At 50.2% G+C, this 26,882-nt stretch overlaps 1 protein-coding gene across 14 annotated transcripts in view; it reads left to right on the plus strand.

The window, feature by feature from the left end:
• Positions 1-26,882, plus strand: part of AFDN (afadin, adherens junction formation factor) — a 113,585-nt gene that overhangs the window by 6,720 nt on the left and 79,983 nt on the right. For all 14 annotated transcript variants that reach the window (XM_061428561.1, XM_061428571.1, XM_061428572.1 and 11 more), the window contains exon 2: positions 26,619-26,814. In XM_061428561.1, the coding sequence (XP_061284545.1) occupies positions 26,619-26,814 (196 nt within the window). The remainder of the gene's footprint in view (positions 1-26,618; positions 26,815-26,882) is intronic.

Raw genomic sequence — 26,882 nt, forward strand, 5'->3', positions numbered from 1 at the left:
TCGAGCCCTGGGTCGGGAAGATCCCCTGGAGAAGGAAACGGCACCCCACTCCAGTGTTCTTGCCTGGAGAATCTCATGGACAGAGGAGCCTGTGGGCTACAGTCAATAGGGTCGCAAGAGTCGGACACGACTTGGTGGCTAAACCCGCACCACCAAGCACAGTGGTGGAGACCCGTTTTCGGACATCGGAGTCCCTGTCCAAGCTCGGGTGTGCTGGTCGCTGGCGGCCCTTGCAGGAAGGGGCTCGCTTCCCTGGTCTCTGAGGAGAGGCCGAGCCCCCGAGCCCGCGAAGCCGCGGTGCGCCCTCAGCTCTCCGAGGTGGACGTGGTTTCCGTGAGAAACGCGCCTCGTTTGGTCGCTGCCCACGGGCTTTCCGGGACGTTCGCTGGGCTCTGACGAGCAGCCCTAGTCCTTCATGCGCGGTTTGCACTTCAGCAAGTAGGGTGCCGGACCGAGGTGCTTGAGTCCACGTCCGGTAAGACTGATCGTCCCTCCAGCTCCCCCAGAGGCAGGCCTGAGCGAGATGGGCCCTCTTTAGGCGTGACTGCCGCAGGGACGGGCGCCCCACTGTGGTCGGCGCGCTGAGCCCGCGGGTTGCCCCAGCCGCCCGCCTGCCGGCCGCGCCTGCGAGGCTCCAGCGCCTGCGGGCCCAGGAGCGCGTCTGACCTCACCGCGGACCTGAGAGGGGCCAGGGCCTCCTGCCTTGGTGTGAGCTCTGCCTGGAACACTTGGTGATTGCTTTTAAGAGCTTTGGTTTCAGCTCATTTTTGAAACATTCTAAGGCAGATATTAAAGTCTATGTTCTTGGTATTTTCGGACTAGGGCTATACAGTTAACAGATACATATCATTTAAAGTCGAACGTAATTCTCCTTATGATAGAAAGATAGGTTTTAACATACATTCATTTATTTTGCATGTATTTACTTATTTTTATTTATAAATAATACCTATTTTCATTTGTTGTTGTTCAGTTGTGTCCGACTCTGTGCGACCCCATGGACTGCAGCACACCAGGCTTCCCTGTCCTTCACCATCTCCCAAAGCCTACTCAAACTCATGTCCATCGAGTCAGTGATGCCATCCAAACATCTCATCCTCTGTCATCCCCTTCTCCCACCTTCAATCTTTCCCAGCATCAGGGTCTTTTCCAGTGAGTTAATTCCTTGCATCAGGTGGCCAAATTATTAGAGTTTCAGCTTCAGCATCAGTCCTTCCAATGAATATTCAGGACTGATTTCTTTTAGGATGGACTGGTTGGATCTCCTTGCAGTCCAAGGGACTCTCGAGAGTCTTCTCCAACACCACACAGTTCAAAAGCATCAGTTCTTCACGGTCAGCCTTCTTTATGGTCCAACTCTCACATCCATACATGACTACTGGAAAAATAGAAAAATTTGAATTTGTGAGATGCAAGCATGTACATTTTTGCTGTTGAGAGATACTGGCTACAACCTAGCTGAAGGGTGACTGAAGTTTCATTGCTCTGATTCACTCGGGCTGTGGTGTGGCCCACTTCCTCCTGGTCAGTGTCTAGTTCTGAGCGTTGGAGTCTGATATTCCAGGTAACCTGGTTGGTAGCTGTGTTGCTGATGTGGGCTCTGTCTTCTGGCACTTGTCTGTGCTTCCAGGCCTCCCCTTCCAAGCTTGCGCTCCGCACGATGGCAGCGACCGACCCTGAGAAGGCTTTCTCCTGCTGGGTTTGGCTGTGCTCCCCCATAGCGTTACTGTCTCTCCGGAGAGAGACAGACTGCACAGATTAGTGTTTATATTCTAAGATCCACTGTGCACGACATGGGATTTTAATACTTATAAATAGTATGTGAGCATACTACTTTTAAAAATGCATATGGCGAAAACAAAATATGAGAATATTGAATTTATGTTAAAGATTACCAACACTTAAGATTAATTTATCTACTTGGTGGCAACTTTCTGCCGCAGATATGTTGTGCTGTTCTTTCATGGCGAGGTGTGAGTTCATTTGAAGCTTTGGTGACCATTTTCTTTTTATAGGTAGTATTACTAAATCGTTTTGATGGAGCACTGTTTTTAACCACAGAATGAGACATATTTATTAATAGACATGTTGTTTTAATTTGCCAGAGTAATACAATACAGATCTGAAACCTGAGTTGCTGAATTAGTGAATCTGTGAACGGCTCCTTTGTAGATGAGCTGGGCTTATCTTACTCAGGAGGGTCCTGCCCAGAGCACTGTGGACAGTGTCTTCACCATGGTTCATGTTGAGGACCTCAAGTATTTTGAAATATGTTTTTAATTCTGTTTTGGCAAAGGTGGCCTTGTAGACTTCATAGAATAATTCGTGTGTTTTTATGCCAAACTTGTTGATTTCAGTTTTTAAAAATCATTTTTTATAACTACCCTTATGGCAGAAAGTGAAGAGGAACTAAAAAGCCTCTTGATGAAAGTGAAAGTGGAGAGTGAAAAAGTTGGCTTAAAGCTCAACATTCAGAAAACGAAGATCATGGCATCCGGTCCCATCACTTCATGGGAAATAGATGGGGAAACAGTATCAGACTTTTTCTAGGCTCCAAAATCACTGCAGATGCTAACTGCAGCCATGAAATTAAAAGATGCTTACTCCTTGGAAGGAAAGTTATGACTAACCTAGATAGCATATTCAAAAGCAGAGACATTACTTTGCCAGCAAAGGTCCGTCTAGTCAAGGCTATGGTTTTTCCAGTGGTCATGTATGGATGTGAGAGTTGGACTGTGAAGAAGGCTGAGCGCCGAAGAATTGCTGCTTTTGAACTGTGGTGTTGGAGAAGACTCTTGAGAGTCCCTTGGACTGCAAGGAGATCCAACCAGTCCATTCTGAAGGAGATCAGCCCTGGGATTTCTTTTTCTTTTTTTTTTAGCCCTGGGATTTCTTTGGAAGGAATGATGCTAAAGCTGAAACTCCAGTACTTTGGCCACCTCATGCGAAGAGTTGATTCATTGGAAAAGACTCTGATGCTGGGGGGATTGGGGGAAGGAGGAGAAGGGGACGACAGAGGATGACATGGCTGGATGGCATCACTGACTCGATGGACGTGAGTCTCAGTGAACTCCGGGAGTTGGTGTTGGACAGGGAGGCCTGGCGTGCTGCGATTCATGGGGTTGCAAAGAGTCAGACATGACTGAGTGATCTGATCTGATCTGATCTGATAACCTTCATTAAATTGTTATTTGGAAATGTCAAGAACAGTAAAATTAAGGCCAGTAAATCTGGAAAACCACTAAAAAATTTTATGATGTTGTTTTATGGTTTATTTTTGAAGTATATTCTTGAAAATGTTATTAGACATGAAGGAGTTAAGGCATTTGCTTTCTTTGTATTATGAAAATTGTGTGTTTCTTTTGAACATTTGGGAAATGCTTGAAGTATACATACTTAGTTATTAATTACTTACATTTTTAACCCAGTGCTGGATCATTTGTTATTGATCATGTTATTAAGTTTACAGTTTTTGTCGGGAATCCAGCTTTTAAAAGCCTTGTAGGTTGCTGTGATGACAGGTGTGAGAGGTAGCGTTCTGTGGGTGTGTAGTGTCTGTGCGCTTGACATTCGTGTGAGTGCATTGCCTGTATCACCTCCCTTAGTTTTCAGAACAGTCCTGTAGGTGGGGGACAGCTGGTAAGCTGGGGGCAGTGATCTGCCCAGGTTGCATGGTTCTGGAACAGAGTGTTCCTGTAACTCAGCACTGCGGACTCTGAAGGTGTAGGATCACTGCAACAAAAACAGTGCCTGCAGGTTTTTTAGAAAAATAATTTATAAGTAGAACAACTTAGGGCATAATTTTAAGGAATAACCAGAGGTATGATACAATGAAACGTTACATGTATATGTATATATATCTTCTATTAGGTAGGTACAAAAGTAATTGCGATTTTGGACTGAATTTTAAATGATTATAACTAGCCTCAAATGCATCGTTATTAACCAAAATAGGAACCGTTACAGTCAACACATTTTTGCCGGCTTGTTTGTTCCTGCAGCATAAAAATCCGTGCTTTGGGGTTTGAGGAGCTCTCGGAAAGCATCTCCTGCCTCCTGCTGGTGGTGGAAGCGTTTTCCCTGCAGAACGTTGTTGAGATGCTTAAAGAAATGGCGGAGGTCAGATGAATATGGCAGATGGGGCAAAACTTGGTAGCCCAATTTGTTCAGCTTTTGAGGTGCTGATTGTGCAACCTGTGGTTGAGCGTGGCCACATGTGGAGGAGGACTGGGCCCTTTCTGTTGACCGGTGCTGCCTGCAGGCGTTGGCAGTTTTCGCTGCGTCTCATCGATTTGCTGAGCATACTTCTCAGATGTAGTGGTTTTGCCAGCGTTTAGAAAGCTGTAGTGGATCAGACCGGCAGCAGACCCCCAACAGTGACCATGAACTTTTTGGTACAAGTTTGGCTTTGGGAAGTGCTTTGGAGCTTCTTCTCAGTCTAGCCACTGAGCTGGTGATCGCCAGTTTTATAAAATCCACTTTTTGTCACATGTCACAATGCAGTCAAGAACCGGTTCATTGTTGTTGCAGAATAAAAGAAGACAGCACTTTAAAATGACAGGTTTTCAGAATTGAAAGAGATGTGTGTACCCCAGTGTTCATCGCAGCACTGTTTACAACAGCCAGGACATGGAAGCAACCTAGATGTCCATCGGCAGACGAATGGATAAGAAAGCTGTGGCACATATACACAATGGAGTATTACTCAGCCATTAAAAAGAATGCATTTGAATCAGTTCTAATGAGGTGGATGAAACTGGAGCCTCTTACACAGAGCGAAGTAAGCCAGAAAGAAAAACAGCAATACAGTATACTAATGCATATGTATGGAATTTAGAAAGATGGTAATGATAACCCTACATGTGAGACAGCAAAAGAGACACAGATGTATAGAACAGTCTTTTGGACTCTGTAGGTGAGGGCGAGGGTGGGATGATTTGAGAGAATAGCATTGAAATGTGTATATTACCATATGTGAAACAGATGGCCAGTCCAGTTCGATGCAGGGTGCTCGGGGCTGGTGCACTGGGATCACCCTGAGGGATGGGATGGGGAGGGAGCTGGGAGGGGGTCAGGATGGGAACACATGTTCACCCATGGCTGATTCATGTGAATGTATGGCAAAAACCATCACAGTATTGTAAAGGAATTCACCTCCAATTAAAATAAATAAAAATAAATAAATAAAATAACAGGTTTTTTTGGTCAGCTCCCGAGGCATCCACTCATCAAGCTTTTTCACTTCTCCAGTTTGCCTCAAATGCTGAACGGCTGTAGAGTGGTCGACACTGAGCTCTTCAGCAACCTCCCATGTAGTTGTAAGAGGATCAGCTTTGATGGTCATTGTCAGTTAGCCGTTGTCGGCTTCCGATGGCCGGCCACTCTGCCCCTGTCTTCAAGGCCCTTGTCGCCTTTGCAGACCTTCTTGGACCCCCCACTGCGCTGCATGTTCGTTGGCAGTTCCTGCCCAAAAGTGTTGATGCTGCGAGTCGTCTCCATTGCTTTACAGCCCATTCTGAACGCGAATAAAAAAATCGCTTGAATTTGATTTTTATCTAACATCATTTCTGTAGTCTAAAATAAATATAAAATAAACAGCAGGTAATAAGTCGTTGGCAAAAAGAACGTAAAGCAAGAGATGTGCGCTGAGACGTGTGGCAGCCGTATCTGACAATGTGTCCAGCGTCAGGAAGGTGGCCAGTGCCACTCCGCAGCTAGCTTTTGCACCAACCTGGAGATAAACGTGAGTGTATCGGTTGGAAGGCCTTGCTGTGCCTTGTCTTTAGATGGGTGAGGGTGCTGTGTGGTCAGCGTGGAGTGGCCGCCCGTCTTTTCTCGCTGTCTGCAGACCTGGACAGCTTGTGTCTTGCACGGTCACCAGCAGCTGGAGTGTGAAACGTGTGCGAGATGGAGCAGTCTCCTGTCCCCAGGGAGGCACAGGTGGCCCTCGCTCCCCGAGACTGGGGTCCTGCCGCGTGGAGACCCTGCTCCGGCCGCAGGGTTCGGCCTGGGTCCGGTGTCTCCTCACCTGGCCCCTTGCTTCCTGAAGGGCCTCCCGCCCCTGGGTCCGGGTGTGGCCCTGGCCCTTCCCTGGTCTGAGCCTGAAATGGAGTGACAGGCGAAACCTGTTTGCCCCGCTGACTCTCTGCCTTCCCAGGGTGCTGTTTACATATTAACTAGCCGTTTCCCCCAGGTGACACTGCGGTTTCAGCAGAGTTCTCTGGAGCTGTTCCCTGCTTGTTGCTGACGATTCTAACTAACATCTCCCGAGTAAATAGTTGCCCTTCCCAACATAGAAGGGAGGATTTCAGACCAAACGGCCGTTTCAGGGGGCCTCCCAGATCACGCTCTTCCTTCTCTGCTCAGGAGCCTGTTTCCTCCTCTTGAAGGAGACAGTAAAGCGTGGAGGAGCTTCCTCGATGGGAGCTGAGTGTGCTTTTCTTTTACGAGTCAGGGACTGAATACTTGACTTGGGGAGCTGCACGTCTGCTGCCCGGGTTTGCGAGGCCAGCGGCCTCGGCCTGCTCCCTAAGCTGGTCTCCCGGGATGGCTGGACGCAGGGAAGTTCAGGTTGGCACCCGCCCCGCTGTCTGTGTCTGCACCACTTTGAGGTTGCGTTTGCTTCTAGAGTCTTGTGGCTCATATTGCAGTGCAAAATGTAATTTAGTGTTAAGGTTATTAGTGTTTTTCACCAAGTGTCCTAAACTACCAAATACTACATGTTTGTGGTTTGCACAGCTTCTAAGCAAGTTTCCAACGCTCAGAAATGTTCCATGTATTAGTCTAATGACATTTTTAGACATTTTATATTAGTGTGTGTGGTTACAAAAGCGTGTGATTGGTACCAGCAGCTCGAATCTTGAGAAACCGGGCAGATTTTACATTAAATAGAGTGGTAGTTGCCGTTTGCTTCTATGAACGTCTGAGCAAAAAATTCAGCAACGGTTATGCACTTACCTCAGGGCCTGAGTGTTGTGAGAAATTGCTCCTGTGGCATATCTCTGTTTATTTCTTTTTTAGTGGCTCAGTGCTTTTAAAAGGATGACATTTAAGCCTTCTCTCGGGTCTGTCATTGGGCCGGTGCAGCGGTCGCTCATTCAGGGTGGTTTTCCAAGTGCCCGCCGTGCTGTAGGCGCTGTGTGCAGGCGGCCTGCTCTGCCGTCTGGGGTGGGGGTGAGGGGCTGCCCGGTGTCAGGGGCCCGGGGCGCCCTGAGGGGCAGCAGGCCCTCGGCCTCCAGCTGCAGCTCCCTTGGTGCTCCCCTCCACGGGCCGGTCCCTGCGAGCCCCGTGCACGCCTGTGCTTTCCGCAGCGGCTCCCGTCTGAGTGCAAGAGCACCGGGAGGTGTGTCTGGAGCGCGGTGCGCGCCCCGTCTGGATCCTGAGGGGCAGGCGCCCTGCGCAGCCGTTGACGTGGATCTTCGGATGACAGGGAACCTTCTCGGTGGTTCCGCGGAGGGCGTTCCTGGCCAAGAGCCTGACTCACTGAGCAAGTACGTGCTCAGCTGATGCCCGTGGGGCTGGGGTGAGCTGGGAGACGCTTCCAGGGGCGCAGCCTGTGGGGGGTGCGCCCAGGTCTGCAGGCCGCGCCCTGTGCCGTGCGGGGCTGGGAAGCGCCTGGGCCGAGCCTTTCCTGGGGCGTAGGCACAGCTTCCCACAGTGCGTTTCAGGAAATGTTCGCTCTGAATCCTGAGGAATTTGTAGAAAACGTGGAAAGCTGACTTAGAAAGAACCCGCTGAGTCTGTCTGTGGGCCCGTGCTCACACAGGCACGCCATTCCTCGGGGCTCTCCGCGCCTCCCTGAACCCGGGTCCCGGGAGCTCGCCTTCTCGCACCAGGCCTGACCGTGTGTGCCTTGCTCTGGCCCGTGAGCGGCCCCCCTGAGCAACAGCTCTAAGCCCCAAGCCCACCTTCTGTTTCTGCTCATCCCTCTCCCCAGGCGGGGCGGGTGCGGAAGCCTGGAATAGAGAGGTGTGTCGTGGTGAGAGCAGTGAGACTTGGGAGCGGGGCACCTGGGCTCTTGGGTTTGTTTGTCTTTGCGGCATGGCCTAGTGGCTGAAAATCGTGTGTGTCTGTGTTTGTCTGGACGTACAAGCGTGCAGCTGACTCATTGGAAAAGACCCTGATGCTGGGAAAGATTGAGGGCGGGAGGAGAAGGGGATGACAGAGGATGAGATGGCTGGATGGCGTCACTGACTCAGTGGGCATGAGTTTGGGTGAACTGCGGGAGTTGGTGATGGACAGGGAGGCCTGGTGTGCTGCAGTCCATGGAGTCGCAAAGAGTCAGACATGACTGAGCCACTAAACTGAACTGAACAAGGTGCTGGCCGCTGACTGAGGAGCTGCACGTGTTAACAGGTGGGTTTCTTATGGGCCTTGTAAGCCAAGGTAAGAACATTGTAGGTGAAAGAAGGTGATGACGTTTGCAGTTGAGCTCTCCGGCCCTCCCAGGCAGCAGAGGCCACAGGGCGAAGGGGGAATGGCCTGGCGGCAGGAGACTGATCAGGTGTAGGGCCTTCGTCTTGTGGAACGAAGGCCGCAGCTCACATGCAAGCAGAGGACGAAAGAGAGCTGTTCAGGGTCATCCCAGGTTTGCACTTGGCTACTAGTTAGGTGGGGGTCCCCTTGAGTACATGCGTGCGTGCTAAGTCACTTCTGTCATGTCAGACTCTTTGCAGCCCCATGGACTGTAGCCCGCCAGGTCTGTGGGATTCTCCAGGCAGAATACTGGAGTGGGTTGCCAAGATCCAAGGGATCTTCCCCACCCAGGGATCAAACCTGTGTCTCTTTTGTCTCCTTACACGGGTAGGAGGGTTCTTCACGACGAGCACAACCTGGGAATCCCGGTGGGGCCCTTCAGCTCAGCTCAGTTCCTCAGTCGCACCCGACTCTGTGACCTCATGGACCGCAGCACGCTGGGCCTCCGTGTCCATCACCAGCTCCCGGAGCTTGCTCCAACTCACAGCCATTGAGTCGATGACGCCATCCACGCATCTCATCCTTTGTAGTCCCCTTCTCTTCTTGCCTTCAATCATTCCCAGCATCAGGGTCTTTTCAAATGAGTCAGCTCTTTGCATCAGGTGGCTAAAGTATTGGAGCTTCAACTTTAGCATCAGTCCTTCCAATAAATATTCAGGACTGATTTTTCCTTTGGGGTGGACTGGATCTCCTTGCAGTCCAAGGGACTCTCAAGAGTCTTCTCCAACACCACAGTTCGAAAGCAGCAATTCTTCATCGCTCAGCTTTCTTTATGGTCCATCTCTCACATCCATACATGACTACTGGAAAAACCATAGCTTTGACTAGACAGAACTTTGTCAGAAAAGTAATGTCTCTGCTTTTTAATATGCTGTCTAGGTTTGTCATAGCTTTTCTTCCAAGGAGCAAGCTTCTTTTGATTTCATGGCTGCAGACACCATCTGCAGTGATTTTTGGAACCCAAGAAACTAAAGTCTGTCACTGTTTCCATTGTTTCCCCATCTATTTGCCATGAAGTGATGGGACCGGATGTCATGATCTTAGTTTTCTGAATGTTGAGTTTTAAGCCAGGTGTTTCACTCTCCTCTTTCAGTTTCTTCAAGAGGCTCTTTAGTTCTTCTTCGCTTTATACCATAAGGGTGGTGTTATCTGCATATCTGAGGTTATTGATATTTCTCCTGGCAATCTTGATTCCAGCTTGTGCTTCATCCAACCTGGTGTTTCTCATGATGTACTCTGCATAGACATTAAATAAGCAGGGTGACAATATACAGCCTTGATATACTCCTTTCCCAATTTGGAACCAGTCCGTTGTTCCATGTCCAGTTCTAACTGTTGCTTCTTGAACTGCATACAGATTTCTCAGGAGGTAGGTCAGGGGGTCTGGTATTCCCATCTCGTAAAGAATTTTTCAGTTATCCTTTAGCCAGAGTTGAAAAAAAAAAAAAAAAAAATCCTGACCCCTGCTTTCTTTGTCCGGTCCTCCCCTGCTGATCTGCTCTTCTCCAATGGCCTTGATGTGAAAGTGTTAGTTGGTCAGTGGTGTCCGGCTCTTTGTGACCCCGTGGACCGTAGCCCACCAGGCTCCTCTGTCCATGGACTCTTCCAGGCATGAGTATTGCAGTGGGTAACCATTCCCTCCTTCAGAGGATCTTCCCGACCCAGGGATTGAGCCCACATCTCCTGCGTTGCAGGCTGACTCTTTACCATCTGAGACCCCAGGGAAGCCCTGATGTGCTCATCGCCACGCTGGGCGACCTCGCTGGCCTCCCACCTCCTGTAACGGTGTCTCTGTGTTCCTGCCCTTCCCTGGTGTCACGGGTGACTTCATCTGGCTCCTCTTTCTTGGCGCTGTATTTTCACATTGGACTCTGTCCTCTGTTTATTTTTTCAATAAAGAAAGGCCTGGCACCATTATCCTGAGATCAAGGAGGCCACGGGTAAGGGCTGAGCCTGATGGTGTGGGCACACTCAGAACTCAGTGACTCTAAGGTCTGCGTGCGCCCCTCTTGGTTGGAGCTCCGTCTCTAGTTGGAAGCTCGGTGGCTGCGTCGGTGTTAATGTCTGTGTCTGAGTTTAGGAGCAGAACCCCCTGGGGGCAGTGGCTCTTGCAGAATTAACAGTAAGCTTTTTTAGGTGAGTGGTACCTGGGTTATTTTTACTTAGAAGGAAGCTATGGACACTTTTATAACACTTACATAAAATGCTCTTGTTTTTTAATGGCGATGTAATATTCCTTGTAGGAGTCACATTATTCACACTTTTCTCTACGATACACTGTTTTAGTACTGTTCCTGTGAGTATTTTGCCTAATTATCTCTGTGTAGTTGCATATCTATAAAATAGAAATGGATTTCCAAAAGCAGTTTGCATTGGAGGGGTGGACACAGGGAGCGTTTTGATAGCCTTTGCCGTTCTTACCTTAGCAGGCTCTTCCAGTTCGCACGCTGCTGCACTGGGTGTGACCCTTCACCCGACCCTGTTGCTGGGAATTCATCTTTTCTCAGCCTGACAGAAAGTCCTTGGTTTCAAACTTCACATTTCCCAGGTCACCGTCGAGGAGGAGCGTCTTTCACAAATTCATCGACCGTTATACTTTCTTTTTTTTTTTTAATTTTTTTTTTTTTCGTTATACTTTCTATGTGACATGTCTTTTTTTCTTTTGGGATGTTTGTTTTAATCTCTTCCATTTGCACAAATGCTGTTTATAAAACATGTTGATGTTTTATCCTGTATTAAAATTTTTTTTCTATTTAATCATTTTGGTCTTTTAATTTTCTATCCATCAGTGGATGTATTTTACTAGTCATTTGTTTCTTCGTTGTTATGTCTTGAAAAGTCACTAAAAAATCAAGGGAGCACCTATTTTAAACTCGTGATTGTCTTAGCTTGAGTTGCGGCCTGTATTCTCTTGAGTTTAGTGATGGCCTTGTTTTTTAAGAGTGTGGGCTGTCTTTTTTTCTTAAATCAGGCTCCATTCTATTAGACTCTCTACCACCAGAATTTATAGTATCAGGAGGAGACTCACACAGATAGGTTTGTGTCTTAAGGATTTTCATTGTGGAACTACTTTGGATATGAGGGGTATATTTTTCTTTTTTAGCAGTAATTCAGCATTCAGAAAACGAAGATCATGGCATCCGGTCCCATCACTTCATGGGAAATAGATGGGGAAACAGTGGAAACAGTGTCAGACTTTATTTTGTTGGGCTCCAAAATCATTGCAAATGGTGATTGCAGCCATGAAATTAAAAGACACTTACTCCTTGGAAGGAAAGTTATGACCAACCTAGATAGCATATTCAAAAGCAGAGACATTACTTTGCCAGCAAAGGTCCATCTAGTCAAGGCTATGGTTTTTCCAGTGGTCCTGTATGGATGTGAGAGTTGGACTGTGAAGAAAGCTGAGTGCCAAAGAATTGATGCTTTTGAACTGTGGTGTTGGACAAGACTCTTAAGAGTTCCTTGGACTGCAAGGAGATCCAACCAGCTCATCCTAAAGGAGACCAGTCCTGGGTGTTCATTGGAAGGACTGATGCTGAGGCTGAAACTCCAGTACTTTGGCCACCTCATGTGAAGAGCTGACTCATTGGGAAAAAACCCTGATGCTGGGAGGGATTGGACGCTGGAGGAGAAGGGGACGACAGAGGATGAGATGGTTGGATGGCATGACCGACTCAATGCACATGAGTTTGGGTGAACTCTGAGAGTTGATGACGGACAGGGAGGACTGGTGTGCTGCAATTCATGGGGTTGCAAAGAGTCAGACACAACTGAGCGACTGAACTGAACTGAACTGAATGAGCTTCCCTGGTGGCTCAGACAGTAAAGAATCTGCCTGCAATGTGGGAGACCTGGGTTCACGCCCTGGGTTGTGAAGATCCCCTGGGAGAAGGGAAAGGCTACCCACTCCAGTATTCTTGCCTGGAGAATCTGATGGACAGAGGAGCCTGTTGGCCTACAGTTCATGGGGTCACAAAGAGTCGGACATGACTGAGTGACTTAAGCACATACAGCACATAAATGAACTTAAACAAAACCTTTCCAAAAACCAGAGAATGAGCTTTAGAAGTTTGGAATTAAGCCACGAGCCTTGGACAAATCAGCCTTATTGGTAGTTGCAAATAGTTAAGGTTATCTGACTATTTAAAACTTCCTTTTAATTTGTTTGATTTTTTTTAGTGATACAATGTTTTTTTCAACTTATGTCTGCAAACATCCCAGTAGAGAAAATAATAGGTTAAAAAATGATTCAGTTCAGTTCAGTCGCTCAGTCATGTCCAACTCTTTGCAACCCCGCGGACAGCAGCATGCCAGGCCTCCCTGTCCATCACCAACTCCCGGAGCTTACTCAAACTCATGTCCATTGAATCGGTGATGCCATCCAACCATCTCATCCTCTTTCATCCCCTTTTTCTCTCGCCTTCAATCTTTCTTGTCATCAAGGTCTTTTCTAATGAGATTAACATTTTTTTAAAAAAAGGTGGTTTTGTTTCCTGGAGTTATCTTTTAGTCTTCTCTGTGGTGTGTGGGAGAGTGGTATATTGGTCACGGAGTAAGTGGCATCTTCAGGGGAGTCCTCATTGTAAAAGTCTTCATTAGAGCTCCAAGGTTGCCTGTGTATATATTAGAGTTGCTTACCTCTGCTAACCATTCTGCGCTGTGAAGACAACCAGTGACTATGTGATTGTTTTGCCAGTTTGGGTGTTTGTGGATGTGACCAGTGGAGTGCAACTATCAATGTCATTTGTCTAATTTTAAAGATGTAAATGAAATTTTAGAACTTTTATTTTGCTTGTTACCCTAAGGGCCCAACCCTCGAGTTCACCCAGACGGCTTTTGTCTGGGTCACTAATGTCCTTCGGGCTGCCAGGACCCGGTCATCACCTCCAGGCCCTCTGATGCGATCCCCTGGCTTTGTCTCCACTTGGCCCCAGGGTCCGGTCCGTTCTCCTGTGCCGAGTGGAGGAGCCCCGGTTTGCCGCCTCCTCTCTGCTCCCCGAGAGCCTTCCTCCTCGGGGCATCCAGTGCGCACACTGCCCTGAGCGGCCGCGCCCGCACCCAGCGCCCGCACCGCCCTGAGCGGCCGCGCCCACACCCAGCGCCCGCACCGCCCTGAGCTGCTGCGCCCGCACCCAGCGCCCGCACCGCCCTGAGCGGCCGCGCCCACACCCAGCGTCCGCACCGCCCTGAGCAGACCGTGCCCACAGCCTCGTGCTCTCTCCGCTCAGCGACTCCTGCAGCCTTCTGGCCAGAGGACCACCCGGCTGCCCCTTGTCTCGGTTGCTGGTGCCCCTTTGCCCCATTCTTGTCTCCACCGTTCTCCCAGGCCTCAGCCCTCCCCAGTCTGGCGGCTCTGCCTCCAAAGCATCGTTGGCATCTTTCGCGTCTCAGCACGTCTTGCTGCTGGCGCAGTCTGGGCTGTGCGCTTCTCAACCTTCAGTTCAGTGGTGCAGTTTCCCGTTCAGACCCTCAGGCGGCTGAGCTGTCACCCGGAGAGCACCGTGGCCGCCGGAGCCCGGTGTGGCGCTCCGTCCTGAGAAGCCCCGGTGCCGCCCGCCCCGTCTCCTTCTGCCCGGACCGTCGCGGTCCTGCTGCTTCCAGACGCGCTGCTGGCCGCCCCTCCCTCCAGATCCTGGGACTGGTCCCTCCGCATCCAGGGACTGGGTCCCTCCGGCTCCCGGGACTGGTCCCTCTGCATCCCGGGACTGGGTCCCTCCGGCTCCGCGGACTGGTCCCTCTGCCTCGCTTGTCGGTGTCCGCCTGTCGCGAGGTTCTCCTGTTGGATCACAAGTCCCTGAGAAGAGAGTCTGTTTGCTATTCTTCCCCATCGCCTGGAGTTGGAGGGGGTGAAGATGATTTAGCTGAAGAGAGAAGCATCTTATCCCCTGGGCTTAGTGTCTGTTCTGAGTCTATTTTTTTGTTTCTAAATTACAGTTTTCATGTCGTTTTAAAACATTTATTATAGATTGCTATTCTGTTTTTACTGAACGTTTGCATTTAATGTGGTTTAAAAATGTTACTATGAAGTGGGCTTTGCCTTTGAGCTGATTTGTGCCCCAGCTTTGGAAGTCTGACCTTGGGTGTTGGTTTTTATTGTTTCCTTCCTTCCAGACAATCCTTCCCCTCCTTCCCCACTTCTTCCTCTCCACCCCGTGGGAATTATCACTGCACGACGCAGGGAGCCTTTGTCTTGCGGCACCCCGGCCGGCCCCCAGCAGACTCGTGGCCCCAGCACCGTCTGCGTCCTGGGGCCTCTGCTGTGGGGGAGCTCTGCTTGGGGGGCCAGGCCCTCCTGGCCACCTCCTCCACGAGTCACTGCCGAGCTCACACCTCTGACGCAACGCCTGCCGAGCAGAGGTTTAGACACACAGCTGGCCCGTTGGTCTGTTTAATTCCCAAATCAACAAGGGAGGTGTAGTTGTTATCATTGAGGTGTCTTTCAGCTGAAGGTGGCCGGGCAGCCTCAGGATGTCGAGTTATAGTACAGCCACCCCTCCTGCCCCTCTTGCCCCCTTTCGGCCTCCAGAGAGCACGGCCGCCTGAGGCTGCCAGGGCAGAGCTTCAAGTGTTGCAGCGGTTGCATGGCCGCCCTGCCCCGCATCTCCGCTCCTGCCTTGGGACGGCCAAGCTGTGCAGCGTCGTCCCTGTTACAGAGCAGGCTTTCCAGGGCGCCCTCGTCCCTGTCTTCTGGGCCGGGGCGGTGTTCAGGAGGACACCTAGACGTGTGATTTCTCCGTCAGAGGCCAGACGCACATTCTGCCACATTGATCTTGAGATGGGTTTGCCAGTTTACGGTCCAGACCTCAGACGTCCCCGCATCCTCGGGATATTCAGATTTCTTTTGATAAGCTAGAATATATGAAGTAACAATCATGACTAATATTATTAACCTGGTTTCAGTGAGTGAGCGTGTTTTCTTGTGTGTGGTCCTTCTGGTTTTCTCTTTGAATCGCCTCCTTACACATTTTGTCCGTGTTTTTTTCCATGAGCTGTTTGTCCTTTTCTACTTGATTTGTAGGAAATCTTTGTAAACTCTGAATACTAATCTTTTATGTGTATGTTGCAAGTATGTTTCAGTTCATCTTTTTTTTGTCTCTTACAGTGTTTTGTCACAGATTTAAAGCCTTAAAATGTAGTTGGGTTTCTCGGTCTTCTCCTTCGACTTTCGTTTTTATACCTTTTCTCTCTTGTTTCAGGGATATGCTCAGCGCTCCATCTGAAGGGTTTACAGTTAACTTTTTGCCCGTAGGTGTTCACTGTACCTGGAGTGCCTTTGCCCGAGGGACTCCCCACCCCCTTTTACAGCCTCAGTGCGGGTTTTCCGGGCTTTCCCTTCTGTATGCTCGGTGTGTGTCAGAGTGCTGGCTGTGTTACCTGTCCACTAGTGGGATGTTGACTGGCTGTGCAGTCTGTGTGTGACTGGGCGTGGGAAGGCTACAGCCTTTCTTCACAACAGGGTAACAGGTGAGAGGCAACTTCGCTTTGTGGGGAGAAAGAAGTGCAGCTTCTTGTCTCATCCGCCTTCTGACCTAGGGTGCTGCTGTGTGGTCGGGGTCAGGCAGCTTACCGGTTCTGGGCTCAGCTGAGGGTCTGTAGACAGAGGTGCCCACCCTGTAGGGTCGTGTGTGGAAGTGCTGTGGTTCTGGGCTCAGCTGAGGGTCTGTAGACAGAGGTGCCCACCCTGTAGGGTCGTGTGTGGAAGTGCTGTGGTTCTGGGCTCAGCTGAGGGTCTGTAGACAGAGATGCCCGCCCTGTAGGGCTGTGGCTGGATGTGCTGTGGTTCTGGGCTCAGCTGAGGGTCTGTAGACAGAGGTGCCCACCCTGTAGGGCTGTGGCTGGACGTGCTGTGTCCTGGGCTCAGCTGAGGGTCTGTAGACAGAGGTGCCCGCCCTGTAGGGCTGTGGCTGGACGTGCTGTGTCCTGGACTCAGCTGAGGGTCTGTAGACAGGGCCGTGTCTAGAAGTGCAGCGGACGTGTGTAGAAAGCGCTTGGCTCCGGTGGTGCTTCCTTCTGCTCTGGTGATGCTTCTTGAGGATGGATACCTGTTGCTGTTCCTGTTGTCGTTATTAGCTGTGCCTTTCCTCCTCTCCCGTGTTTCGCTTTGTCTGCTCCAGCAGAAGGTCGTCCTTGTTCATCGCAGGACAAGCTCAGATCTGTTGGCTCAGCCCTGTGTCAGTTGAGGTGCTTTGTAGGGGAGGGGAGGTCCCCAGCACCACGTTCTGGATTAGTATTGCTCGTTTTAGGTTGATTCTGCTTTGCATATCTCTTTAAGCTGAAAAAAAAAATCTTGTTACTGTTTCTGATTTTGTCTAGAAATGGTAATATCTTCTTTAAAAGATATAGTGTAACTTTATATATAAAAACAAATCAGTGGTTTTTGAGGTTTTCATTTTATGGAACCTAACACTTTTTTCTTTCATCATCGTATTTCTGTTTCTTTGTCTTTGAGTTCATGCCTATGACATATTCCATTAGTTATCTAAAGAATTTATTACAGAATATACTTTTTTTTTAGCCCATACACGAATACATTATAGTTAAATACCCCACATATTTGTAATACTTACTTCAGTATGGAAAATTCTGGAATAGAAGTGTTATTTTGGTGAGCAGAAGGACAGTCCACTCTGGCGGTTGCTGCTTTTCGCGAACGTTCTCTTGTGCGGTTTCGCGAGGAAACCCAGCGGAACAGGGAGTTGGTCTTGCCTGTGTCGCTCTGCCCTCCTGGGTGCCTTTCTGTGTCAGTGCTGCCAAACATCCTCCCGAACCGTGCGGCCCTTTCTGAAGTCTGCGTGCTGCTCTGAGCAGCTCACCTTGGCTCGCTCTCGCCTGCTACCAGGCGGCATTCCGATCTGCTGTGCTCACCTGATAAGGCAGAGTGAGGCAGGAAGTGCGGTCCGCACGTCCCGCTTGGCACCAAGAATGCGGCTCGGGAGCCCCCATCAAACCAGGCAGAGAAGTCAAGCTTGGTGCCGACTTCTCTGTGAAACCCCAGCTGGAAGGCGATCGTGTTCACGTCACTGCTCTTGCACCCTCTGCCCCCAGATTATTTTGTTTCTAACTTCTCTCCCCCCACCCAACCCCCTTTCAAGAGTCTCATAAAGGATATGAAAGGCCTCAAAATATGGAAAGGACTCAAAAACCGTTTCAAAGTGTATTTGGTTACTAATGCAGTGTACAACAGTGAAGATTTGAAGATAATTTTTTCATTTAGATAAGTTTCTTGAGTTTTTTTTTTTTTTTAATAGAACAGGTTGAGTACTGTGAATTCAATTTTTAGTATACTATAGAGATTCAGATGGTAGCATTTCAATTGTACAAAGCTTCTTTGAATCAGTTGTTGCAGCTGAGTATTTACTTGGAAGTTATGTAAATACAGTAAATGATAGTCTACCAATTTCTGCATGTAGTTGTATGGTGCATTACCCTTGTTCAGACTTAGAAACTTCTCAATATTTCACATACTTCAGACTCAGCGCAGATATAAGAAACAGGTTTTAAAAGAAAATTTCCTTATTTTATTATTGAAGCTGAGTTTAGGGACATGGTTATCTGAGAGAAGACATTTCATCACTTCCCATCTAAAAATTCTCAAGTGCTCGTATACTTAAACACGAGAAGATAGTTTGAAAAGTATCTCCAGCCAAAAAAAAAGGCAAAAAACAACTGAGCATATTAGTACTGTATATGCATCATACGAAAGGAGCAAAATACCAAGATTCACAGAGTAGAACACCGTACATTCATAATCCCGTTTCTGAAGTTCACTGTCCAAAACTTCCAATCACTTCCAGCGGCGGTGGGGAGTGACTGTTTCTGTAGCTTTGGAGCCGTGATGGAGCTGAGGTCCACACGCAGGTCCAGGAGGGCCTCGGGGGCTGGCCCTGAGCTGGGGGCGGAGGCGCGGCCCTGACAGCCCGCCCGCCGCACCCTCGGGGCCGGGTGGCGGCCTCTGCCTCCTGGCTGGGGCCCTGCCAGTCCTCGCCCGACAAGTAAGGGTTGAAAAAATCCTGATTTCCCAGTTCTGTCGTTTGTTTCACGGTTACTGGCTGGAGGTTTAAAAGCCTGTCTTCCTTGTCTGAGCTGCAGGAGGACAGTGAATCCCGCGCTCTCTGAGTTGAGCTGCTTGTTTTCCGACTCGGTTGGTGTAGTGGCCTGCAGCGGTGACAGTGACCTTGGCTTTGGCGTTCTCCCTGCTCTTTACTTCGCTGCGCAGTTGGGAGTTTTCATGGCTTCTCTGTCTCGTCACTTGCAGTCATTATTGCTGCTGGTAATCAAATTGTCCAGATTTGGCCAGGTGCACCTTTTGGTGGCTAGACGGTTTTTCTTTTTCTTTTTTTTTTTTTTAAACTTCTTTGTTTTCTGGTGTAATAAGGTGTCCCAAACTCATCTTGTCCATTTTCTGACCATACCTGGATTAGACCATTTCTCCAGGGATCCTTGGTTCTTTCTAGTGGAGAAAAGGATTGAGAGATAGCAGTCTGGGTGCTAGAGATGCTTAACTTTACATCTTGTCTTTTGCTTTGAGACTTCTTGAGTGACAAGAGCTGTGGTTACTGAGTTGCTAAGTTGTGACTCTCTGCGACCCTCTAGACTGTAGCCCGCCAGGCGCCTCTGTCCGTGGGATTTCCCAGGCAAGAATTGGGTGGGTTGCCATTCCCTTCTGCAGGGGATCTTCCCTGTCAAGGAAGCGTTTTGGTTTGTCCATTTTAGGGAGGGTTTCCTTCTGCAGGTGTGGTCAGGCGTCACGTGAAAGGAGCTGACTGGCGCACACACAGTTGTGTCCTGCGTCCACGGAAACGTGTACTTGTGTTCCGTGCTGCGTCACGGCGTAGTGGCAGCGTTTCATTCCGTTACGTGAAGAGACCAGAGCTTACTGAACCGGCGTCCCTCGCCGCGTCTTTTCCAGAACTTTGCTGTTATCACCGGCGCTGCAGTGCACGCCTTTGCCGGCGTGTCTCCGGGACACACCCACCGAAGGGGACGCTCTGTGCCCCGTGCGGCTCGTTTTGCCGAGCGCTGCCCCAGGTCTGCACCGTCGACATGCGTCTTGTATCCGCCCCACAAGTAGAGGGGTTCTTAGACTTATACCACTTTGATTGAGAAATGTGATCTTATTTTCAAGTTTTACAGTTATTTTGTCTTTAAGGAGGTGGTTCATCCTTTTTCCTATTTGAGTCATGTTCACTTGGTGAATATGAGGTTTTTTTAATCCATGTTAAAGTGGGTTTTTTTTCTTCTCATATTTTAGAGACTCTATATATCTTACATTTCGTTCTTTCATGTAAGTTGGAAATGTTTTTTCCCCCAGTGTGCCCCTTGTCTTTGGACCTTACTTATTCGTGCCTTTTTTTCCCCCAAATGAAAGTTTATTTTTATGTAGTCAACTTTATTTACATTTCTTAAATCGCCTTATGATGACATCTATAATTTTTAAAGTGTGGGTTTCCATGAAGACGTTTATTACATAATACAGGTTTCGAAAGCAGTGTGTGAACTGAGTGTGCGTACTAACGCTGTGAAGATGAACCCAAACTGTTCTTAGAAGTGCCCTCTGGTTATGGTGAGCCTGAAAGGAAGTGGGGGCTGGGAAGGCTGTGCGGTTCCACTCGCAGGAATCGGCCCGGCTCAGCGGACACAGTGACGTCACTGTGTGTGTGCCTGAGAGAGTGGGCTGCCAGCTTTGTAGATGAGGGAAGTGGATTAGTCACGATGTGTCTGGACGTTATCATGGCTTTCATCCGGCTGTTGAGTTGAAGGGCTGGGTCTGAGCACAGTGAGATGAATTAGGAACAGCTGATGTGCTGTGCCAAGTCACATCTTTGTGACCCCAAGGACCACAGCCCGCCAGGCTCCTCTGTCCACGGGATTTCCCAGGCAAGAATACTGAGTGGGTAGCCATGCCCTCCTCCAGGGCATCTTCCCGAACCAGGGATCGAACCTGTGTTTCCTGCTTTACAGACAGATTCGTTACCTCTGATTGGTGGGGAAAGCCCGGGAACAAGTGATTAGTTGTACTCAAAGTCTATGGTTTAACAGGCTAGTGCTGAGCTGGAGCGAGGCTGCAGGTGGACAAAGGTGGCAGCGACTCAAGAACTGTCATTTTACTGACGCCTCCTGTGAGTCAGCAGTCTTAGGTGGTCACCGTCAAGCTGGGTCACGTTAAATCGCGTTAATCACAGGTGTGATGTTAGATTTAGCAGTCCGTTTGCACCTGGAGTTCACTGACCACGTCTGGACACTGCGGCTCGGACGCTGGAGCAGAAATCTGTTCAGGAGAGAAGTGGGATCATGCCGCAGGAAGGCGGGCGCTTGGAGGGATGGGAACTGGAACGCCATGCTGCCGGGGGCCCAGCTTGTCACCGGGGGCCCAGGCCGGAGTCTGGAGGCAACCTGGTCTCCCAGCTGGCGGGTGCTGCTGGCATCCTGTAGGTGGAGGCCAGGGGTGGTCCAGGCACCGCACGGCCGTTCCTGAGGAGCCCAGGGGTGCCCACAGCTGCAGTCCTGGGCCCGTCCTGCCCGCTGTGCCCACCTACACCCTGGAGTGCACGGGGCCTAGGATGTCTGCACTGCCCCTGTGCAGAATGTCATGCTCAAACTGATTGAGCATCGGGCCCAGGGGTGCCCGTGGGTAAAGTTCAGCCCAGTTGGCAAAGTAACATGAGTTTTGCTTTTGTAAACGGCAGTATCTTGTAGCTGTCAAGCGTGTTTGTCATCTCTGGAGCTGCTCCAGGGACGCCTTCTTACTTGAGGGCTATAGATACATTCCATGGATGAGAAAATAATGACATCTTAATTTCAGTAAATACATTTTTATTAGCCTGTAACTGAAATTTAGCATTTTCTTCCCATACAAGTTTATACTCCTATTTCCTTCAAAATTGAAGTTGTAAAATTTTTAATGCACAAAAATAAGGTCTAGACCTTACTTAATATGTTAATAAAGACCACTCATATTCTATCACAGGTTTTAAAAATATTTCAATCGTTGTACTTTTTAAAAGATTCTTTATCGGCTGCGCTGGGTCTGCATTGCTGCCCGGGCTTTTCTCTGGTTGCAACGAGTGAGGGCTGCTCTGGCTGTGGTTTGCAGGCCTCTCATCGCAGAGGCTTCTCTTAATGGCGGGCTCCGGGGGCGAGGGCTCAGGAGTGTGGCTCCCGGGCTCCAGAGTGTGGGCTCAGGAGCGTGGCTCCCGGGCTCCGGGGGTGAGGGCTCAGGAGCGTGGCTCCCGGGCTCCAGAGTGTGGGCTCAGGAGCGTGGCTCCCGGGCTCCAGAGTGTGGGCTCAGGAGCGTGGCTCCCGGGCTCCAGAGTGTGGGCTCAGGAGCGTGGCTCCCGGGCTCCAGAGTGTGGGCTCAGGAGCGTGGCTCCCGGGCTCCAGAGTGTGGGCTCAGGAGTGTGGCTCCCGGGCTCTAGAGTGTGGGCTCAGGAGTGTGGCTTCTGGGCTCCAGAGTGTGGGCTCCGAAGTGCTGTTCCCGGGCTCCGGGGATGGGGGCTCAGGAGTTGCACCTCCTGAGCTCCAGAGTGAGGGCTCAGGAGTGCTGTTCCCAGGCTCCGGGGGCGAGGGCTCAGGAGTGCAGCTCCGGGGCTCCGTAGTTGCTCTGCAGGCTCTTCCTGGACCAGTGATCTGTCCAGTGTCCCTCACCACCGCACCACCAGGGAAGCCCTAATGATTGCATTTCACTGTGATTGTTCACTTTGCAATCCTCTGTGCTTTATGCATTTCACATTTTTATTCTGAGAGCAGTGGCATAGGCCTCACCAGTCTGCTGCAGGATCCCGGACAAAGTTGGATAGAACCCCTGGACTAGAGAGGTGGCTTTTTGAAGGGTGTTTTCTTTACTTGCCTTGTGGCTCAGCTGGAAAAGAATCCACCCGCAATGTGGGAGACCTGGGTTCGATCCCTGGGTTGGGAACATCCCCTGGAGAAGAGAAAGGCTACCCACTCCAGTGTTCTGGCCTGGAGAAGTCCATGGACTGTACAGTCCATGGGGTCGCAGAGAGTCAGACACGAGTGAGTGACTTTCACCTTCACTTCACTTCTTGCCTTCTGTACATTTGCACTTCACGTTTGTACAAGTGCAGTACTTAAGAGTCACAGCAGAAATCAAGACATCATCTTTAATCACAAGTGTGGTTTTTGTCTTTTGTTACTTGGGTTTAATTAGTGTATCCTTCGTTACCGTCTTTCACATCTCCAGTGCACATGGTGTGGTAGCTTCTCAAACAGAGATTAAAGATTTTCAGAGGACTGTGGGGAGAACGTCACTGTTCATCCCCTTGTGACGCTGACTAAGGGGTTGGGTAGGTTTCCACTTTCGCTGGCGTCTCCCAGCGAAGCGCACGGGGAACCTGCCTCGGAAGCTGACAGTTGTAAGTATACGGTGCTGAGGCCATAACTGAGGCCTTTGAAGACCATGTTTGCTGATCGGTTTTCACAGCAGGCTGTTTCCTGGCAGAGAGTTGTCTTACTTACAACGCTCACGTGGCTGGATACAGGGTGGTTTGTTCGGGTTCATAAAGCGGTGATCTGTGTGCGTTCTCTGTGGGGTGTGTGCCTTGGGGTTGGTTTTTTAGACCAGAGAACTTGTATAAACTCTGAAATCTTCCCCTGAAAGGTGACTTTTCCCGCGTTCAGTGAGCTTACTCCACCTCGGCTCTGGCGATGTTAGGAGAACAGTGGTTGGCTCACCTCTAGAAGGCGTGCACTGGGATGTGTGAGAGAGCGTGCCTTTGTTTTCAGACAAGGAGCCGTACCAGAACCACTGGATCACGCAGACCCGTGAGGCGTGTGCCGTGGATCGTGCTCCTGGGTGAGGACGGCCCCGGCTCGCCCCGGATGAGCGGATTCGGTCCAGAGCGTGCAGCAGGCTCACCACTGTGCTTGGTTTCTGGTTGCAAGTAACGGTCACGTTCGCATAGTCCTGCAGGCTGCAAGTGTGTATACCTGCCTCCACTGCAAAACACTTCAGTGCTGAGAAATGCTGGCCGTCTGTCATGTGACCCTCCCGGGGGGCCTCACCCCTCCGCTTGTAGAAACCCAGCGCCCGCGCGGCGCAGTGCCGTGAGGCCCCCGGGGGCAGGTTGTGTGCAGCGGGGCGTGTTCCCCGGGAGGGGTGGGCTGAGGTCCGCCCCAGACGGTGCTGAGCCTTCGGGAGTATCTGTCATGTGGAAGTTACAGGTAATGAAATGCAAATAGTCTTAAAAAGTGTCCTTCAGTGCTGGTTTAAAACAGTTTAAGAAGTGGTCTATACAAGCTTAAAAAATAGTATTTATACGGCTCTAAAAACCTGTGATCAGGTGTTGTGTCCATTCTCTACCTAAACTGTTGGCATCAAATGTTACTGCTGTTTTTGACAGTGTGAGTAAACGGCCATCAGCTTTGTGCACAGTAATGTTTGTGTTTTGAAGGCACACAGCTGTCTTGGAGGCAGCAGCCTTGGGAATAGGTGTGTGTATGAGATAAAGTCGTGGTCCTGTAAACCAGGGAACTGGAAAGGTGATTACCTGTTGCAGGTAGCGTTGTTGGGCTACAGGCCGGGACCTGGTTTTCCTAGGAATGCTGGAAGCAGTGAGAAGAATGTGAACACAGCCTGGTTATTAGCCTGTTTAAGCTCTAGAGCAGGTGGCTCTCCGTAGCTTGAACAGAAGGAGATCTGGGGTTGTCTGGGTGAGTTTCTCCTGGTTCGGGTAAGAAGGCCAGTTGGTCATCAGTCTCATTAACCAATGAGGTGTTGGCAAAATGCTGAAAAGCAAGCCTCCACCTGTGCGTCTCTGCTCCTTGTTTTGACCCTGTGCGTGCAATTTCTTAACGAGCCTTCTCGCTTGCTCTTCTGGTCTTCTCGTATTCCTTCTGATAAACACAAGAACACTTCTGTTTCAAGAGTGGTAACCCAACTCCGAGCAGTGTTCATTACTGTTGTGGTGACCGTGGGTGATCGTGTTTCTCAGGGAAGAATGTATCTGAAGGTGAGGATATACCTTTAGGTAAAAAGAAGGCAGTTTTCCTGTCAGGAAAAGTGACCCCTGAGGAAAGGAACCAAGTGACCAGTCTGTTAGGTCGCCCTGCCTTTCTGTGCATCGTGCTGCAGCACCGGCCGCGGAGCACAGGCGATGGGGTCACGCCGCTGGCCCGGAGGGACTGGTGGCCAGGAGGGTGCTGGCCGCCGGCCGGCTGTGTGCTGGCGGCTCGCGCTTGGCCTCCCCGGACCTTCTTTGTGCCCCTGCGCAGTGGGCGTGATGGTGGCACCTGCCTCTTAGTTTGGGGAATTAAATGCTGAAGACCGTCCGTATCTGGCACATGATGGCCTGTGACATACGTTAGTTACGGTTATTATTGGGTGTTAGCTTGGTCACTGCCTGCCCAATTTAACGTTCAGGAACTTGATTTTATGTCTTCTCAGTTTTGATAAAATTCTGTAGACTTATGCACACCTGCTGAAACTGGCTGAATAATTGAGCAGAAAGCTAATGTGTTCCTTTACTAAGGGACTCGCCCAGTAGTGACTCTGCTTATATGTTCCAGTGTGATGTTAAGGAGACCCGGCAAGTTGAACTGCTATTTATTAATGCTTATTTAGTGCAAATCAAATCAAAGGTAGTTTTTAATAGTCTACTTTATTTAGGCTTGATCGAGCCTGGAGAATTGTTTCTTTAAAAGCATCAATATAGAGGTTTCTTTTAAAATGATTATCAGCCTGATTTTTGGCTGCTTGGCCTGGGCCAGACACAGACAACTCCTCACTTGCTTTCTCTGCTGCCACCCTGCGCCCATGCCTGGCTTCACCCCGGCATCTGTGGTTTGGGTTGTCCTTCCCACATAGCCCTGATCCTTGCGTTCCTAGCCCAGGGTGGGGGAACACAGGGGGCGGGCGGCCTGCAGCAGAGTCGGGCAGACACAGTAGGAACCCAGGGTCTGGAAATGTGCCCAAAGGTGTCTTTGTCCAGTTTAATTTTCAAATAGACCATTAAGCCCGTGCTGATACTCCCTGTCCCTTACTCTCCTTCCGGTGAAGACTCGTTGGAGGGTGCCTTTCCGGGAAGGGCAGGCTGGCGGGTTGGGATGCAGATAGAAGTGGCTGTGACGGTCTCTGAGGCCGCAGGGACCTCTGCGAGGAGGAGGGTGAGGGGGGCTCCCCTGCCTGCCCTTAGGGTGGGGGTGGCTCTGGATGCTCGTGGATGTGGGAAGACGTCACGTGTCGTGACGGGCGCTTTGAGGACTCCCGCCGAGGCGCTCTTGGTGCCTGGGACGTGCAGGGAGCCTCGGGATTGGAAGTGTCCGCAGAGGTCTGCAGGGAGCTGCGCTGTGTCCAGGGGGTCCCGAGGTACACAGCATCATCTGGTAAGGTGTGACCCACCAGACAAACACAGGTGCTCTGTGTTGCAGCAGGCCCCTGCCCGGGTGTGAACTCCTGAGTCCTGTTATTATGGTGACAGCAAGAGTGTTGCCTAAATAAAACCTGTAATTGATTGGACAAGCAAAGGAGCCCGGGAGGGAGCCTCCCAAGGTCCTGTGTGTGGGCTTCAGCCTCCCGAGAAGTAGTCTTGGTTGGCATCCATTGTACTTTTCTCTGGAAGTAAGATTATTAAAAAACAAAGAATTTTAAGAAAAATCCACATTGTGCCTGTTGATCTGGGGCGAGTAGTTCATACTGAAAATACTTACAATTACATTCAGCCAAAGGGAGTTTCCATTCATTCACATTCATGCTGGGGTTGGGGTTAGCGTTGCCCCTTTGAAATCTCGGGACAGATGGGCCCTCAGGGTCAGATGCGTGTGCACCTCGGAGTTCTGTGCATCCAGGCTTAATTCTAGACTTGCTTTGATCCTGCTTGAACGGGATACTCAGGCTTTGTGCGTTTTAGTGGCCAGATCTTGAGGCTGGGGCTTGATCGTAGCATCTGCTTCACTGGGTGGTTATAAAGACTTGACCAAGTGGTGCCCGGCCCTAGCTGAGGGCCCCGGTCCGAGTGGCAGCTGCTGCTGACACAGGTGCTCTGCAGCCGGACCTGACGCTTGAGCCACGCAGGGGGAGGCAGACTGTAAATAGCTCGTCCCAAGTCACTTGACTAAATTTGAAGACACCTTTTTTTTATAGGCTATGGTTTTTTCAAAGATGTATCATTTCATTCTCCTTTCAGGATTTGGAGTTCCACGGAGTGATGAGGTTTTATTTTCAAGATAAAGCCGCCGGGAACTTCGCCACGAAATGCATCCGGGTGTCCAGCACCGCCACCACCCAGGACGTGCTGGAGACGCTGGCCGAGAAGTTCCGCCCCGACATGCGCATGCTGTCGTCCCCCAAGTACTCGCTCTACGAGGTGCACGTCAGCGGAGGTCAGTGTGCAGGCGGCCGCGGGCCGTGGCGCGAGGCGCGCACTTTCCTGGGGCCCAGCTGCACCGCT

Source organism: Bos javanicus, chromosome 9 (genome assembly GCF_032452875.1).
Source record: "Bos javanicus breed banteng chromosome 9, ARS-OSU_banteng_1.0, whole genome shotgun sequence".
Classification (NCBI taxonomy): domain Eukaryota; kingdom Metazoa; phylum Chordata; class Mammalia; order Artiodactyla; family Bovidae; genus Bos; species Bos javanicus.